Source organism: Peromyscus leucopus, chromosome 6, assembly GCF_004664715.2.
Source record: "Peromyscus leucopus breed LL Stock chromosome 6, UCI_PerLeu_2.1, whole genome shotgun sequence".
Lineage (NCBI taxonomy): Eukaryota > Metazoa > Chordata > Mammalia > Rodentia > Cricetidae > Peromyscus > Peromyscus leucopus.
In genome coordinates this window covers 112,687,025-112,706,836 of record NC_051068.1, presented here as the reverse complement: position 1 = coordinate 112,706,836, position 19,812 = coordinate 112,687,025, and the positions used below count along the sequence as shown (strand labels likewise).

General features: G+C 37.2%; 1 protein-coding gene across 4 annotated transcripts in view; it reads left to right on the top strand.

Annotated features, from left to right (window-relative positions):
* Bmpr1b (bone morphogenetic protein receptor type 1B) overlaps nt 1–19,812 on the top strand; it is a 238,742-nt gene that overhangs the window by 180,979 nt on the left and 37,951 nt on the right. For 3 of the 4 annotated variants that reach the window (XM_028855394.2, XM_028855395.1, XM_028855396.1), the window contains one exon: nt 9,573–9,732. In XM_028855394.2, coding sequence (XP_028711227.1) covers nt 9,590–9,732 — 143 coding nt within the window. In that variant the 5' untranslated portion in view covers nt 9,573–9,589. Of the gene's footprint in view, nt 1–9,572; nt 9,733–19,812 lie in introns of those variants that run through there. The other variant, XM_028855397.1, reaches the window with a different exon arrangement.

Sequence of the window (19,812 nt, the reverse complement as noted above, 5' to 3'; positions counted from 1 at the left end):
GTTGTGGTTGTGTAAAGTCCTTGTGGCATCATTTATTTATAGTTTTTGACATTCTAAGTTCTTTTATTGGTGTGGCATTCAACTCTCAATTTATAGAATATAAATGTCAGAATTACATTCTTATAAGTCTTTCTCTTTCTCTTTCTTTCTTTCTCCCCCTCCCCTATACAGCCAAGGTTGGCCTTGAACATATCCTTCTCCTGCCCCTACCTCCTGAGGGCTGAGATTATAGACATTGGCTACAGTGACCATTTATATCTGATGCTAGGGTTTCATCAATGCCAGACAAGTCCTCTACCAATTGAGCTACATTCCCAGCCTTCAAATGAGGTTTTAACAGACAAAGTTTAAAAGCGTGTATATAATGACATAGATATTATCCCAAATAAAGGCTTTGAAAAACTAGTAATTAATCAATTTTTATCTAGATGGTTATAATTTATCTTAATAAGAAAATGTATACCCTCAGAAAAACAAAAGCAAGCATATTTTAGTAATTTACACCATTTTTGGTTTAGTTTCTAAAACAATTTTCTGTAAGGTATAATGTGTAAGTAAGAAACAAAAACTAACAAAGCTTTATGCATAGCCATGCAGATTCTAAACTGCTTAGTTTACAGAGTTTTCTTGAGACTCTATCATGCACTTTGAATATTCTAATTTTGTTTAATTAATTTTCATCATAAATAAACTGCTAAATGCACAGGTAATGATTGTAGTTAATAGTTAAACTCTAAGATTAGTTTATCTATATACATACATGTACCAGCTTATGATATATTTGTTTAGATATGTTAATTATTAATATATTTCTGTTTTTTGGTCAATATGCGCTGTAACTATGGTGTCCTTTAGGAATTATCCTATTAAGGATTAGAAACTTAAAGATCTTAAATACTTTCTTGGGGACTTGTTTGTATGGAGAAATATGTATCTGGTGTAAGGCAGGCAAGCATCTTATTTTTCTGGCTCCATTGTTATACTTTATATATATATATATATATATATATATATATATATATATATATATATGTGTGTGTGTGTGTGTGTGTGTGTGTGTTGTGTGTGTGTGTGTGTGTGTGTGTGTGTGTGTGTGTGTGTATGTATATGTATATATAACCTATTCAAATTGGTGTTATATGTGAAGATGTCCTGGGCATTTTTGGTGGCACCACAGCATAAGACCTGGTACAGTGGCAAGTTGAACATCCACCTTGGTAGCCTTAGAACTCTGAGACGCAGAGCACTGATGGAAACATACCAAACCACAGCTCCTAGATGGAAATCCACCCAGATCTAGCTGATTCCTTGGCATGAACATCAGAGAGGCCATGGTTCAGTTTCTTTTCCAACACTGTTGACCTGACTTGACATATTAAATAGTTTAAAATACAGAGACAAATAAAGGTTTTTATCTTAGTGATTGTGCTACTGTATACATATGGAGTCAGCATGATGTTTAATGTCTGTAAACATCATGGTGGCTTCCTGGCTGCCTCTTCTCTTCATTATGTTGAAGATTTTACCAAAATGCTTATAACTAATTTATGTTCTAAAATATTTTGCATAATGATTTATTGAAATCAACATTTTGATTGGATTTCTCTAAATTTAAAAGTACTGTAAAGCCCAGAGAAAGGCCTGGCTACTGTTTAAACTTCGTAAGAGGGATGCTAAAATACTTTTACATTCTTTTGTACCTTCTATGCTAACTTGGGCTCATAATGCTGCATTGGTTACATGCAAAACAAGTAGCTGCAAATGTAGGTTGACATTGATTGAATATTTAATCTCTTTATGATTTACTTAAATTATAATCTGACATCACAAAATAGTGGCCAGAGCTTTAATTTTTTTCAGTTGTTTTGGGGTCTCTCACAGGTTTTTAAGTGATAAATAACACTGACATTTCAATCATCCAACACAACCTGAGTGGTGTGGTAATGTGGGTATGAACTTATGGGGAAAGAAACTATTGTCAAGGAATAGAGATGTGCATAGGTACTTAATGGTAATGCCCTATTTTATAATGTCAGCACATCTCTTAAAGCTCTAGCCAACCAATTTGCTGTTTGCTACAATCTTTAAAAAGGCTCAGTTAGTCACTAAGGCCAATTAGTAAGGAGGTTGCTAGAGGGGTGATCCCATTTGTCAGGCTCCATTGGTCAGTGACCACATCTGTCACTTGACAGCACCCCAAGAACCAACATCTTCCCATTTGACTCTGGGTATTTAGAAGAAAGCTTCTAGATTTTTCCAACATTTAATTTTCCTCATCATTTTGGAACCAAAATTCCATTTTGTCATTTTCCTGAATTTTAGATAAATAAACGTTCGAAAAAACAAACAGGTACTTAAATAGCTGACTGAAAAGAAAATGTAAATTTATTGACATTATTATCATTAAATATATGAATGGAAATGAGAAGGATTATTATCAAATTCCAGTGATTCAGTGCTTTAACTTTTTCTTCCATTTACCTCTTTACCCAAGTGAATTGAAAACTTTTGCTTTCCACCTCTCTTCTTGCTCCTGCCTGCCCTCTAGTGCAGACCTTGTAGAATAGTGAAGTCAGTCAGCATTTCAAGACCTGAACAAGGACAGCAGACATTCTAATGTAGGAGGGGGAAAATTTCACAGAGTCGAACCCTTAGGCAGAGAACTACAGGTATCTAATGAGTGCTGAGATGTTCTTTTAATGAAACATCTGATATTTGGGATGCGTTTTCATTATTCCTATTGTGTTCATCTGAATATTCACATATTTAATCTTATGTTTCTTATTTCAGCATTACTACCATTGCTAACAAAATTTTTACATTCTAAACAAAATGATTATTCTTTGAATATGCATCTAATCAATTTCCCTTTTCAAGAATTAGTTGATATATACTGTTTTGTTTATGGCCCTGAATGCCTGTCTTCTATCTTTGAGGCTGGATTTTGCTTTTAGTGTAATATGATATATGAGACTAACCCTTTTATAAATCCCCTCCCACAATTATAATGTTAAAGCCGTGCAGTTTCTAATTGACTGTTTTGCACCTCTGTGGATGGCTATTCAGAGGCCATGCAGCCTTTCTTGGCCACACTTAGCATGTGAGGGGTCTAGTAGTCTGTTCATTGTATTGATGCTTTATACTCTTGTATCTGCGTTCTTCCAAGCATATTATCAGTATTGCATTCTGGTTTATACTGTTTGTCCCTTGTTTTCTGGTGGCTGTGAACTGTGATATAATGATTTTCATTCCTACAGAATTAACTATATATAGAATAATAAATAGCAGCTGCATACTTGTGTATCAATGACTTCCTTGCCCTCATGATTTTGACAGAAACAAGAAACTTCTCCCTGGTTCTGTTAGATTGTCAGTTTACCATTTGATTATTGGTGAATCTAATTAGAAGAAGTCATTTTCTCATCTCACTTCTTTGGTTTACTTGGTTCACATTGTATAAAAACCACCTTGTATGTTCACTCAGAATGGTTGACCGCTAAGTTTAAAGAAGTATTTATTGTCTCTATTATGAGCTAGTGATAGTGATATATCTCTTGATCTTATGAATGTCTTTCTGGTTTAAAAATAGCCTGCATTCTGCCCGCATAAATATTAAAAGTAATAATTTATCTTCATCATCTTTATGTGAGGGTTAACTTTTACTTGATTTTTCCAATGTTTCTAAGCCAGCTTTTGATCAAAAAGGGTGCTTGGAGTTACTAGACTTGTGTATTTGTCCTTAGTAAACAGAAATGGTTAACCTAAGACTATCTGTAAAATGCTACAGGCTGAGATTTTATTATCTAAGGTACTCGAGGACAGAAGTATGTGAGGTCTAAGAGTCTTTTTCTTTTTTTTTTTCTTTAATTCTGGAATATTTGCTTCTGTATAACAAGATACTTTTGGAGTGGCACCTAGGTCTAAAGGTATAATTAACTTTCGTTTCACTTATACACTGTACAAATGCCTGAAAGTAAATTTATAAAATATTTCAAAATAATTTTACATGAAATTTTATAGACATTGAATTATGTGAAAGCATTTAAACATTAAAACGATTTGGAATTTGAAGATGTTTTAGATTTGGAGTTTTCAGGAATGTTTAACCTGAAACAAATAGATTGTTGAAATCAACAGGATAGAATGCAGTATGTTTATTTTCCAAAAATTTTGGAGAACATGCGCATAAGCACACAAAAGTTGGTCACTAACTGGGAATGGCTGGCCCATGCCTGTAGTCTGTGAACTCAGAAGGCTGAGAGAGGAGTTTTACAAGCTAAAGACAGTTTTGGCTACAGAGTGAATTCAAGGCCAGCTTGGGCTATATAATGAGGCATTATCTTGAAAGAAAAGAAAGAAAAAAATGAAGCAAAGCATGGTATTAAAACATTAGTGCTCTTAGTGTCGCTGCCAAGAAGGCATTTGCAGTGTCTCAGCAATGACTCCCAGAAGTGAAGATGGACGAGGAAACATGATCTTCTTGAATATGAAGTTTTTGGTTTTCTGGTTTGTTTTTCATTGGTGTTTGTCATTCCATATCAAGATGTGAAACAAATTCTTTCCTCTTTTGAACAGAAAAACAGTTTGCAAATTCACTTAAATAGTTCTTAACTCTTATCAGTTCTGATTTGCTACTCCACAGATACGTTTAGATGTAGAAACAGATGTTATAGCCCATTTGGATGCAAACAGAAAATTTCATGATATAAAGTTATTCCTTCAGAGATAATCTGCAACAAGTCAGATATTTTATACATTTCAAGTATATTTACATAATGATGTGAGGCCATCCATGTCTCCCACATACTTGTTTTAATACAGTGTAGAGACACTTACATTTTAAATAGTATTTTTAAGTTCTTTCTCATTTGTATGTATGTGTATAGATATATGTGTGTATACATAATAAAACTAAACAATAAAAATGGAATTATGAATAAAAAGAATGGTACAAATTTTGGGTGAAAAGTATACAAAATGCAAAGATCAACATGCGGGCAAAATATAAATCAAATGTGAAGGCATTAAAAAGTAGTTTAATATTCAAGGTATCAGTAAAGTGATTTCTATGTACCTTTCTCAAAAAATCTATTGGGAGAGATAGTCCATCGATGTAAGGCCTAAATAAAGGAATAAGCCTTTGCCAACTTTCAAGGAAGTTAAGGTATTCCCCATAATGTAAGTCAGTAAGATGAGATCTAATACCTAGTTAGAGTCAGGTCACAAGACCATGAGACAGAAATCTTCATGATATCCTATTAACAGATTGATGCATGCATTTTCCATTTGTGCTGATTGAAAGTTTGAAAATGAATATGTGATAGAAACATGAGACAGTATGAGAATTGATATTTCTAGTCAAGTAGCACATCTGGGCAGGCAGAAACATGTGTGTAGATAGTGGGAGCAAAGTGGGGAGAAAGGGCGCGATTACCCTTTCCATTATGGAAAGCCAAAAGGCAGGAGATACTGGTACAAACATGATTTCATGATGTTGAGGGAATGTTTTAAAGAAGGAATGAAAAGAGACATACATGTCATTGCTACTGGAGAGAAGAAAGAACTTGAAAGCACTATTTAAAACGAAAGTTATCTTTATATTGTATTAAAACAAGTATGTGGGAGACATGGATGGCCTCACATCATTATGTAAATACACTTGAAATATATAAAACATCTGACTTGTTGCAGATTATCTCTGAAGGAATAATTTTATATCATGAAATTTCCTGTTTGCACACAAATGATTCAAGGACAGGAACAAGTAGGGATTGTGTTCTTCATGTAGACACCACCTCAACTTCTCCATGTTCTCTGAATTTTGTGGGTATTGTCCTCAGCAGTGGGGCCTTCCTGTCAGTTTGTGGAGAGCAACCTATAGTCATGGCAACCACATGGGTCCTTTGGTGATTCCCATGGGACCCCTTTAGCCAACAAGTCAAAAATAGATGTAACCCAGTCCCAGTACTAGAAGCTTCATTTGGTGACAAGAGATGGCCAGTTGGGGCTTGATCTCTCCCATTATTTGATGTTCTCATTTAAATCATCTTCATATATGTATATATTTTATAGGAAACTTCTTCTGTATTATGTTTCTATCCTGCCCCTCAAATGACCCTTATTTTTTTCTGCCTCTCCCTGTGCCATCCCTGGGCGAGTGGTCCTGGGTGCTATAAGAAAGCAGGCTGAGCATGTCATGAGGAACAAGCCAGGAAGCAGCATTCCTTTGTGGACACTGCATCAGTTCCTGCTTCCAAATTCCTGCTCTGACTTTTCTGGATAGAGTTATAAACTGAAAGATGAAATACCTCCCCCCCCCCCCCCCCCGCATCTCCCCTGCCCCCCGACATCCCTCCCTCCAAGTGCCTTTTAGTCTTCAGCAATAGAAACTCTAACTAGTACAGGTCTGTACTTTTTTTAAAAAGTTTTTTTAAATATATTTCATGTTTTATCTACACTTATATATATGCATGTCCCACATATATTCCTACAATTGGGTGTGAGCTAATGTAGGCACTGTGAACTGAACCAGGGTCCTATGCAAAACAGTATGCATTCTGAACCTCTGAGCCATCTCTCCAGCCCCATGAGTCTTATTCTTATACTCATGTCTTTTCAAACTGAAGCTCGTGATAGCCAGTGCATGATTTACTGATTTGCTGAGCTACTGTGTTCTCAAGTCTCCTGTGTTGATTTTCTCATGCTGATATCCACAACATCCCTGAGCCACTTCCTTGCTGTATTTGTCTCTTTGTATAACTTTCCTCACGCTTATGTTCGAGCTGATCTTTTGAGATTTTCATCGATGCAGTCATACATTTGGAGCTCCTCCCTTATGATGCCCCTTTCACAGCCATGCTCTTTTGTCTTGCTGGCATGTTTATTTTTTATTTTTATTAACAAGCTAAGAGTATTGACAACAGTTGTTTTTACAGTTCCTTGCCTTTATACATGAATCTATTTCTTCCTAGTTTTTTTTTTTTCCTGTATATTTGTTTTGTCTTCGGCCCCCAATGTTTGAGGTTCTCCTCAGATATCTCCTGGCCCTGAACTAGTGACTCATGCATGGGAGTATGTCATACTGAAAGAACTGCCTGGAAGCTTCCAGATAGAACTTTTCACTAATATCCTTCACTTATGGGATAAAAGGGGAAGAGAGCTGTTTTGCTCTTTCTTTAGCCTTTGGCTTGCTCTTGACCTGCTTAAATTCCCCAGTGAAGAAGGCAAAGCCTGGTGGGGAAAGAAGACAGGAAGGATTCAGTGTCCACAGTATATTGGAACTAGTACTCCCACCTTCTTTGGGCTTTGTTTTTTAAGTCCCTGACTTGTAGGGAAGAAAAGGAAAATAAAATGTCTAGTACTGTAAGCACTGGCTTTCTGCTCCCAGTCTCCTTCAGCAGTGGGAGAGAATGGTTACTAGACTGGAGGGCATCTGCATAATGAATGAATATTTATTGTTTTGTTTTGAAATTTTTAAGAAAAACAGTCTGCTATGGGAGGAAGCAGGAAGTAATATTTTTGCATCCTCTTTTTCATCATGTTGTCCCTAGAGGCAACTTAGGTCATCAAGTTAGTATGATTTAAGCCAGATTTACAAAGAATGAATTTACTATGACAGGGTGATATGTGGACATAGCTACATGGACTGTTTCAAACAGGTATCCACATTCTTGTGTAAATAGACTCTTAGCAAATGGCTTGCAAGACGAGGTGTTAAGAGAAACTGTTTAATTTCACTGCACTTCAGAATTTGGCTTGCAGGCAAGTCCTCTATCATACAGAAGAATGTGGACATCCTGAAATCTAGTATATGGATGGATTAAGTAAGTGCTGGCCAGCAAGCCCTGGGAGTCTTCCTAACTCTGTTTCCCCCTCACCAAGATTATAGGCACAGCCGTGACCACATTTTTAATATAGGTGCTTGGGATCAAATTTAGGTGCTCATACTAGCCCAGTGAGCACTTTGATGACTCAGCCATCTGCCCAGACCACTTGGTTTGACATGTTTTAATGATTTTTACACAAATTATTCACTAAAATTTGACTAATTAGTGTAAAATGTAAGAAAGTATAGGGAAGGTTATCACATATATTTTTCCTAAATTCCTCATTTTCTGATTCAACTCGTGTAAAAAAAAATTTAACAAATATACTCTGTACAATATGTTGCCATATTACATTTATTGTTTTTGATATGTAACATTAGTTTTTTTAACCAAACAATCTATAAGTCAATATTTTGTTGAAATTTGGTACAATTACAGTCCACACAGATGTGGTTTGACAGGAATTTTTTAACTGGACATTGGTAAGGAGATAATTTACTCAGTGACATGGTATGTAAGAGCTCTGATCACATTACCTGAAGCATAACAGATATTAACTAATGCATGCTCTTTTCATGTAACATACACATACTGATCTCTTCAGATAAGATATAATCATGATTTTAAGAATAATAAAACGTGTTGCAGAGTATTATAAAGTTATCCAAGGCAACTATATGGAAGATAGGAATACCTGCTATTAAACCCAGAAAACCATTCCTGTGTAGATAGTGTCTCCCATCAAAGATGGTAGAAGAATCCCTGTAATAATATAAACACTTTCATATGTAAAAGCTGACAGAGAAGAGATATGTGGTTTCTGATTTTTTATTTTTCTAGACGTTTTGCATATTAAATGTGGACAAGTGCACTGGTTAGTTTTTGTTAACTTGGCACAAACTGTCACTAGGGAAGAGAGAACCGAAATTGTGGAACTGTCTCCTTCAGCTTGTCCCATGAACATGTCTGTGAAACATATTCTTAATTGATAATTGATGTAAGAGGTTCTGAACCACTGTGGGAGTTTCTGTCCCTGTGCAGGTGGGCCTGGGCTATGCAAAAAAAAGTAGCTAAACAGTCCAGAGGAAGTAAGCAGAAACCATCATTTCTCCATGGATACTGTTTCAGTTTCTGCTTCCATGTTTATGCCACAATTTTCCTCAGTTATAGATTGCAATTCCCAGAGTTATTAGGTGAATTTAACCCTTTCCTCTCCAAGTTTGTTTTGGTCAGTGTTTTATCCCAACTATAGAAAGCAATTTAATACAATGATATGCCTCAGATCAACCTTGTGATATGATTAAAAAAAAAAAAAAAACTAGTGCTAGGTTTCAGACAATCTGGATTTTAAATGCTGGCTTCATTATTTGACTGTGTGCAGATTAATTAGTTAAAATTCAAGATTTGAATTTATTATCTGAAAAATGAGACACATTATTCATCATTAATATTAATATTAATAATTAAGAACATTCTCTACAGTACTGTTTCATTGAAATCTTTTTATTCAACTAAATACAATTATTCTAATTTAATGGATAAAATTGTATTCTGAAAGCATTGTTTGTATTTATTACTCTCTATGAGACATAAGTAGATATCCTATGAAATATAAATAGACTCTTATGAAAACACCAAAATATCTGTCTTTTGTCACAAATACTTTCATTTTAATTTAATGTCTTTTTATTTCTTGGACAGAAGGCTGAAAGGCTGTCCTCATCCTCACTCTTTATTCTTTTACAGAGAAGTCCATTGATAACATGCTCTTACGAAGCTCAGGAAAATTAAATGTGGGCACTAAGAAAGAGGACGGCGAGAGTACAGCCCCCACTCCTCGCCCCAAGGTCCTGCGTTGTAAATGCCACCACCACTGTCCAGAAGACTCAGTCAACAATATCTGCAGGTTGGTGATAGAAACAGTTCAAACTTCACTTCCACAAATGGTCACATACCATTTTAAACATACATTAATGTTTCCAAGAATATGATCTGAAGGATGGTACTGTATTTAGAGAAATATCTAATCTTATTTTACCCTGAAATGGTATTTGAGACATCCCTTTTACCTAAACATAAACAAAACACAGGTCTCAGGCCCCTTAACAATGAACAAAAACTATTGTGCTTTCCATATTCACTTAACATAGTTTCATGTAAATATGCTCATCTTGTCTTAACTGCTCATCATACATATTTTGCACTAACAGATTAATAAACTGCTCTGAAAAGCAGTTTTCTGATCCAACAAATGTTAGGAGACACATTGTTACAGTACTTATAGCTATGAAATAGAAAATTGGAAATATGAAATTTGAAAACCTATTTTAACAAAGACAACTGGGGTCCAGCCCCTCTATAGTTATCTCCCAGAGTTCCAGAAGAGACACTACTAGGAGCAGATTAATTAATCTGAGGGATTCTCTAATAAATCTTTACACACAAAACTCTTTAGTCCATTCACTTTATTCTTCTGAGTCAGCTCTCTCTACACAGCTTCAATTCTGCTCTCATACTTAGCTCTTCTCTGTCCCTTCATTTCTGGTCCTCTCATTGTTCTACCTAAGTTCCTTCCATCTTCATCCCCTCCTTTCTCCCTAGTCCAGTTTAAATACACATACAATGTGCAATTCTCTGCTTTCTGCTTGTGTGGGGCAAGTCAGCTTGGTAGGTAGGAAGCCTATGTTATAGCTTGATGTACCTGGTATATGTAAAAGCCTTTTTGTTCTGAGTTAATTGTTAAAGGGGAAGTCTTTAGTTACCAATTAGGCATGAGAGAAAGAAGGGTTAAGCTTAATTTGCACAAGAAACAAAACTCTGTACCTAACATCTGCCTGACCTTGGCAGTTGTCTCCATGTGAGTATTTACCTTTTATCAAGAGACTAGCAGGTCGTCTGGAATGTTTATCTGTCTGTAGTCTGTCCTAGGAATTGAGAAATATCTCAGATAAAATGCTTTTGTTTAGAGATGGCCCTAGCCGGGTGTTGCTAATGATAATTACAGAAAGGCCTGAAATTAGGGGTCTGGCTGTGTGACTGCTTTTAGCACAGTTGGGAAATGTATATCCGAATATTTTAATTGTATAGGGGAAATTGTGCCCAATGAATGATCACACACACTGTTCTAGGGATGGAAAAGCTACAATAGCACACAAGAAATTCATAGCAGGAAACAACTAATATTCCAAAGCCAATATCACCAAAATTCCTTAAAACTTGGGTTTATCCTCTGGAAAGGTCCTTGGCTTCTTCCAGGTATAGTTTTGTCATAGTCAGCTGAATTCCTACTTCATATGTATGCAGCCTCCAGGAACGTTTTATAAAAGAAGAATTCAGTTTCAAATCATGTAAAGCATTTTCCTTTGTACTTATCTTTATGCAGCTGCATCCATTTTGCTGGCTTTGATATCTGCTTGTCTTCTAGAGTAAGGGAAGAGTATGGGAAGAGCCATAGCCTCTTGAGACCAAAGCAAGACAAGAGAGAAAGGGTTCTGCTACCCACACATCATGGCTCCTGGGAATGCCAGTGTCCGAGCAGAGTGTGCATTCATAAGGAATGGCCATTGATTCCAAGTTTGGGAGTCCAGAAAGAGTATCTGGGTAACTGCTTAGATCGTCATCAGAAAGGAGGACATATCAAACTGAGTTGAATGCTTCCACTGTTGTAGAGAACTTTTATAATGTTTATCATGATAGGGAATCTAATACAGGTTGCTGTACTAGTATCCCTAGTCCAAAAATTACAAATTTAAAATGTTCTCAAAGCACAACCATGATGCTACTAGTGGAAATTTCCTCACCTGACTTCATGTGATAGGTCACAGCCAGAATGCAGGCACACCAAAAATATTGTTTAAAATTATGTCCCTGCTATGTTTATATAAGACACATAAGATATAAATAAACTTCATGGCTGGATATAAGTTCCATTCCCAAGATATCATATTAAGAATATGTAAATATTCTAAAACTCTAAAAGAAAAACAAAATAGAGCAGTGGCCAGTGTTGGCTAGGGAACACACTGCCTTAAAAACATAGAGGTTTACAAATGAAATGTTTGTTTTTCACTTAGAGGTGCTGAGCTTTGCTGGGTTGGGTAACCTTGGCTTGAGGGTGATTGTTAGACTCAGGTTTGCCATACATCTCTTCTTTCTTTTGGGACAGCAGCAAAGCCAGACATATAGGACATACTTTCTATTATGAGTGTAAACAACTTCCCAAAGCCTCTGTCTCCTGTGTTTTGATCGTTCATTAACCAGATAAAGTAGTAGAACGAAGCTTTACATCAAAGGGAAGCCATGCTTATGGACAAGGGTCAGTAATAGAACACCGTCTACTAGAGCAGAACAGATGAGACATTGAATAGGTGGGTCAAGAAGAATGTCCTAGGGTGTAGATGTAATAGTCTTATTAAATAAGCCAAATGCAAAGTTAAAAGCCCAAGAGGTCAGAGCAGTAGCTAAGAGCTTAGACTTAAAACCACCTTCTTACCCTTCCTGCCCCTACCATCCTTCCAATATGGGCATTGAAGAAATTGCATATGGAGTTAACTTTCATTGTGGCAAAACTTAGCCACCGAACAACAAAGTATCCTCAAATCAACTGCTGACAAACAGGACAGACAGGACATTAAACAAAGGACTACCGATTCTTGCCAAAACAAGTGTGGTTGTGGCTTTAACAAAAGGTATCTTCTGAGGCCAGGACAATATGGCATCATCCCTGAAGTGGCCTTTGTAATCTGGAAAAGGTACAGTGCCCTTTTCTTCAAAGGCAGCTAAACAGGGAGTCAGCCTCTTTCTGAGGGGAAGGACAGCAGTGGCAGGAAGAGTAAGAAGGCGGTTTTAAGTCTCAGCTCTTAGCTACTGCTCTGACCTCTTGGGCGTTTAACTCTGCATTTGGCTCTGTGTTTCTTATTTAATAAGACTATTACATCTACACTAGGGGAAAAACAGAAATAAGAGTCATGGAAACTAAGGTTAGAGAGGGAGATAGGTCAACTACATTAAATGCAATTTTAAGTCAGGGACTGGAAGTGGAAATCAGAACTGATAACATTAATCAGAGCAAGGTAGAGATATTAAGGTAGAAGAAATGAATAACGGATTGATATGGGATTTTAATTATGTGATTGTCAACTTTTGATTTATTTTAGCAAAGGAAAACAGAAATAAACTCCATAACAATAGTGACAGAATCTCTCAAAACAATGTGAATATACCACTGCAGTCAGCATTGATGTGTTGACGTGTAAAAGTCAACAGAAACCTAGTATTTACTGAATTATCCTATATTTATTTTCACTTATCTAAATCATCACAAAATTCTTGTGAAGAATGCAGTAGTTCCTGTTTATTTCCAGGTAAGAAATGTGAAGTTCTGAAAGGTTAAGTTACCCTTAGTCAGTTTGATGATATGATAAAAATTTGGCCAAGACTCCAAGTTATGAATTCTTGGTCAGCAGCCAACCCTGTTAGGTTCTCTGAGGACATTCCCTCTTGAGGATGATACTCATTTTGTTAGTGAGGAGCTGAGTCCTGTTGAATTTTCTCATGTGTGGATCACAGGGACTGCCTTTGTTCTTTGTCGAAGGCCAAGAAGAAGCACGTGACTTTGTCTCAGTTCTATGAGCCCATAATCTACTCTTTCCTTCCAAAGCAATACTTCCAAGCCCTTTCTGTTAAAAGATACCCCCTGCACACACAAAGTTATGCATGAGTACTTGCCTAAAGTACACTCAAGATGTATTATTAAAACCATCCATTTAAAAGCTTGTAAATTATTTGTCCTTTTTAATTTTTTAGTAAGTTTCAACAGATATGAATTTATCATATCAAGTTGCTATACAAGTTTCCATTTCTGCTTCAATCTCTTCACAGACCTTCAGGGAACAACTTACTGTCCTGACTCTTGGACCCTTAGGCAAAGCAGCTTTAAGTATCTGATGAGTTAGGTAAAATCTGGTATATGTTGTGTACTCTGAGGCGTTGTTGTATGATGAATTGCTAAATGGTCTTATTAATAAAAAAAAAAAAAAAAAAACAGGGCCAGATATTGGGGTGAAAATTGAGAGATCAGAGGAATAGAATAAGCCACAGCCAACCTCACCTTACTAACTCCTCAGCCTCCAGAGAGAGAGCTACTTCCTGTATACTCACACCTATACACCTCTCTGTGCCCTGCAATCTTACTTCCTCTCTCTGCCCAGCTATATTACTCCCTCTTTCTGTACAGCTCTATCACTTCCTGTCTGTCTGTACAGACCTCCAGACCTCTATGATTAACTAGTGCTGGGATTAAAGGCTTGTGCCACCACGCCTGGCTCTCTTCCCAGTGTGGCCTTGAACTCACAGAGATCCAGTTGGATCTCTGCCTCCCAAATGCTAGGATTAAAGGTGTGTGCTACCACTGCCTGAACTCTATGTTTAATATAGTAGCTGGCTTTTTCCTCTGATCCCCAGATAAGCTTTATTGGGGTGCACAAATAAAATATCACACTTTGTACCAGGCAAAATTCCCTCCCTCCATCAAGCTGAATGTCTCAAGTAGGTTTCTTATTCAACATCACTTCCACCACCCTGGAGAAAGCAATCCAAAAGGGAGACAAGAACCAAGAATCCTTTATACTTAACAGCCATTGTGAAATCTCACAAGCTGTTAGAAAACATAGGTGGAGTTTAGAGGTTTGTAAATTCTTCACTACTCTTGGTTGTTTTACCAGACAACAGCAAGGTCAAAGGTAGGGATGTGTCTCCTACCAAAATTCATGTCACTTCTATTGCTTATGGCATGCATGCTAGAGGATGTAGTTAGTTAGCATGTATAGATAGTTATTGAGCCATATGTGTGGTGATCACCTTTGATCCCAGTACTAGATAAATAAATGTAGGGGGGTGGTTGCAAACTCAAGATCAGCCTGGCCTGTATAGCAAGAAAAGACAAAAGAATCATGACTGATTATAACATTAGTATGAGTACAGTGTTTGTATCTGTAATCACAAGTTCGGGGCAAAGCTATTGAGACTTCTCCTTTAAGGTAATGTCTGTCTTCTAAATATGCTTCCAGATGTCATGTTGCTTTGTAGTCCTTCTGCTTCCTGATTTTGTTGGTGGGACTGCAGATCATTACTTTAGCCTCGAGAATTGCAAAGTCTGACACAGTTCTTAGGTGGTTTTCACCATGTCATGCTCTGTGTCATTTTTCCCATTCTAACAAATGTTGTCTCAGAATTGCTTATGGTTTTTCTAAATATACTTTCACCTGGTTTTTAAATCCCTTCTTTTTAGATATGGCCTTTGATAGTCACTTTTTTGTTCCTGCCTCATGACCATCCTCCAGTTCCTTTAATCCATTACACGTGTCTATCCATTTGTAATAGCTATTGTTGATTTATCTTTCAGGGATGATTTTTAATACTTCCACATTTAAATTACTGGTTTCTGATTAGAAATTCTCCTATGTGGGCAATTTTTAGGTATAAGTTAACATGCTTGTTTGTATAAAGAATGTAGAAATGACACTAGCTACTTCAAAGTGGAAGTAGATATGTTTTCAGTTATTGTCTTTGTGTCTATTGTAGTTGTTATCATTGGTAGGAATTCCAGCCATAACCCCATGGTTGTGTATGCCTGGTGGGACACTTAGTCATCTCTGCCTAGTCATTTCCGGTCATATGTCCTGGGTAACCCATGGCTCATTGCTGCCTGTTCGCATAATGGTGCAAGGCGACCACGTGTTCTATGCACATGCGTGGAGTAGGCATGTGGGCCTGAGTGCGCAGGTGCAAGCTGGCCCTTAAAAGGCAGGCCCCATGTTCCCTTCTCCTTTCTCACATGTCCTTCCACAGGCCAGATCACATCTATCCCTTTCTCCTTGTCCTAATAAAACTCTTGTTAGTAGATTCTGTTGTTTTGTGACTTTTCCTTGGGAGTAAGAGTGCCACTAAAAAAAAAAAAAAAAAAAAAAAAATCCATCATCATCTTTTCTTTTTCCTCCTTCATCTCCTTCTCCATTACTTTTCTCCCATTCTTTCTCCTCCTCCTCCTTTGATACAATCTGTCATTATGGAGCCCTCACTGGCTTGGAACTCTCTTTATAGGTCAGGCTGGCCTTGAACTTACAGAGATCCACCTACTTCTGCCTCCCAGATGCTAGCTAACTGTATATCTTGAAGCATAAGAGTGAAAGCAAAGCTAATGGCCATGCTAAATGTCATTAGAGCCATCCAATATTTCCAGTGTTGGTCAGTCCAACTAAAAACCGAGGTTTATTGAGTTTATCTTTTCTAGTAGGAGGTGTTGATTTCAATTATAGTTACGAGAATGTTGACTCCTTCCCTAGAACCTGTGATTTAGCCATAACTCTTATATTTCCAAGTCAATGATAGAAGATTTTATAAGGCATAACTATTTTTGTACATCTCATCATCAGAAATAAGACTAAACGGACCAATTTGTTGTCCAGTTTAATTGAAAATGAATTGGACTTCTTCAGATTATCCACTGAAGATTTCAGAGCAGAAAAAGAAAATGCCATATCTCTCAGACAATAATATTAATATACAGATTGACCAGTTCAAAGATGGGAGAGAGGAGTCCTTTTAAAGGGCTCTTAGAGATTATAGGGTCTGTACAGGGTAGTGAGATATTTAGTGAATGTACAATTGGGACAGTGTTAAAAAATGTGTGTTTTGTAGAACAATAAGCCCATCCCTAAATCATCAATGTAAGTGCTAGAGAAGGATGCTGTATAGAGAAAGACATTGTTCTTGGGGACAGAATCAAAGGAAGCACTCCTACTGAGACTTTGTCATCCATGCTGTTAACTTCACATCCCCCACAGGAAGAGACAAAGAAGGGGACAGTAGTATTCCTGCATTTCCTTCTGACTCTGTGGGAATCAACTCATCTTAGAGGCTGGGGAGGGGATCAGTAAAACCCTTAGAAATCTGCACCTTTGGAAACTGCCACTGCTCCTCATTCCTTGCTCATGCTCAGTCAGCTGAGAACACTAGGCAGCTTCTGATTTCTACCCCTGCTGCTTGAAGCTGATGAATTTCTTTCCTGTAGAGTCAGAGTCTGTGTAATCCATGTGCTCCTCAAACCAAGACTGCCTCTTCCTCATGTGACCTCCTTTGGTCCCTGATGCTTGAGGGAGCTCCACAAATGAAAAGAGCTGCCTTGAACAAAGCTGCATGAGGCTTTGGCTACTTGAGAAGCATCTACAAGATCAAACAGCAGCTGCACAAACTGTGTACCACAAGATTACCTGTGCTGCAAATTTTGAAAACTTACTTTGTTCCCTTGAATGTGAAATAGATATTTTCAAAGACAGGGTGTTCTCAGTCAGTCAGCCCTTTAAAATGGATTCTGATTGAAATTTAAACTCAAAGGAAATTCAAGGATTTGAGAATTTGGTACAGCTTTTAAAATGTGCAGGGCTATGTATTGATCAGTGAGGAAAACTGTTAATGCTTGGAGTCATGAGCTCATAACTGCTGAACTATCTTGCTAGCCTAGCCCTATTTCCCTCACTTTAAATAAAGGTATTGTTGCTGTCACTTTAGATGACTTATAAAATTGCTTTCTCTCCCTCAGCAATAACTCATGGAGGAACTGGGTTCCAGGGGGTTGTTCTAAACCCATTTAGAACAGAAATGAGAGGAGTTAAAAATCTTTGCAGTTCCTAGATGCCTACCAGCAAAGGGTTACTAACTTCCTCAAACCTTCAAAGCAGGGGTACCCCCTTCTTGCTAGTATGAGTTCACTGGGTGACACTGAAAATCTAAAGCAATGTCTCCTTCCCACCTTCTAGATGTTTCAAACATTCCTTTGCTTTTGGAATACTGTACAAATTTAAAGAGACAGGAACCTGAAGACCTATCTATCCAAGGATTGCAACAAATGGTATCACTACTTTGACTTCATGTAACCTTTAACTTGCCAAGTGTTTTGCATTTTTATTGAGTAACTACAGGAATACCAGAATCCATGACTGATTTTCTTGGTAGACAATGCACCCAATTTTCAGTCCAGTTGTCACTGGTTCTTCCCCGTCTGTGACACAGAAGGTCAGCACATTAATTGACACTTCTATTAATTGATTCTGTGCCATTGCCCTTCTCATTCAAAATCATTTCTGTAGCCAGACAATTCATCCTACATTCATCCATGTGTTTCACTTCTTAAAAATATTTCTATTTTGACTTTCTTTATGATTTTTAATCTTATCACTTCCTCCAATATGGGAATGATGACACAGCCTTGAATACCTAGGCAGCAGAATATTTAAAAAAAAAACTGATGGGGGGTAATTGTCCTTTATGACACCTATATAGACATCTTGGTGGTGGGCAGAGTTGGCCATCTTGGACTCTCAAGATCTGCTTGTTTCCATTTGAGCTTGCTACAGAGTTAAAATCTCTCAAGTGGTGCTTAGGCTTCTGGACTTGTTCCGCCTGTTTCCAGTTAATGCCCTGTGCTAGACAGAAACTTCAGTGTGAAGTTGATAAGTTTATAAATTACCTTTGCTGTGTTGCAGATGATAAACAATGAAATGGCTCTCTCTTCCTTTTTTAGTCTCCACATATTTGAATTCTACATGAATTTATGGTTTATGGTGTAGTGAACCTTTTCTCCAGGATACCTTTATCTTCTCTATCCCTAATATATACATGCATACACAAATTTATTTTTATTTTATGTGTATGGATATTTTGCCTGCATGTGTGTATATGTACCACACCTACATACAATTCCAGGAGAAGCAAGAAGAGGGTTCTTGATAATTGGAACTGAAGTTACAGATGTTGTTAGCTACTGTGTGTTTGATAGGAATTGGACTCAGGTCTTCTGGAAGAGAAGCTAGTTGCTCTTAATTGCTGAGCCATGTTGTTAGCCTCCCTTAGATCTCAGGTCTACAAACAGATTTGTATATTTTTAAAGCTTGATTTACTCTTCCTAGTGTTTGTATTTAAGTTACCAACAAATTTATTCCCCCCTCTCTTTTTCTTTTCCTTCCTTCCTTCCTTCCTTCCTTCCTTCCTTCCTTCCTTCCTTCCTTCCTTCCTTCCTTCCTTCCTTTCTTCTTTCCTTGTATTTTCTTTTGTCTTTGTTCTTATGAACTACCTTGATACTCATTTCTATACACTTTGATTTTGAGCAATACATTAAATCATCTCAGATATAATGTATTATGTTGACTGCTCTACTGCCTAGGAATTTGAAATGAGAAATACTTTACACTAATAGTCTGAATAAATAGACAAAAAACATCAAAAACTCACAAGAGTAGTATTTACTCACATTGTTTGGAGTGAAGGTCTGTCTTATTTATTGCCTTAAGTATTGTGTGTTTTACACTCCCATTGAGGTTTCAGTGAGTTGACTAAGAAGCCCCAAAGAATTTGAGCACAGGCTGTTCAGAGGCAGTTTTTCTTCAACAGTATTCATGCATTTGACCTTAGTCTAACACAGATTTATCACTGGCTCTTCCTAGCCATTCATTAGTATGTTTCAACTCTGCCCTTCTAGTTTTTATAAACTGAGACATGTCGGATCACTTGAGACTTAGAAACTAAGTAAACAATTGTAAGGATGTTGATGATAACTGAAGGGCTAATGCATGGCAGAATGCTGCTACCACTAATGCGAGTAGACAGACCTACAAATCATGGCTAATACTGTTCTCACAGCTTTGTTCCCATGACCTTTTCGAACTCCATTGTCATATTTGTCTTGGACACTGCACATGCATATGGATGAGAAGAGGATGGGAGATGTGGCTTCATACTTTATTTCTAAGGACACAGATGGCAGCTTGTGACTTACATTGAGAATCCACAATATAAGTGCTGATTTATGAAAAGAACATCGCAGTTTGTATGCAGTCCTGTGTAAACCAGTTACTATTTTTAGTTTAGTCCCAGGATAGCAGATAACAAGTGGGAGTGAAGTAAGAGGACCTCCATTCAAAGCCTGATGTAA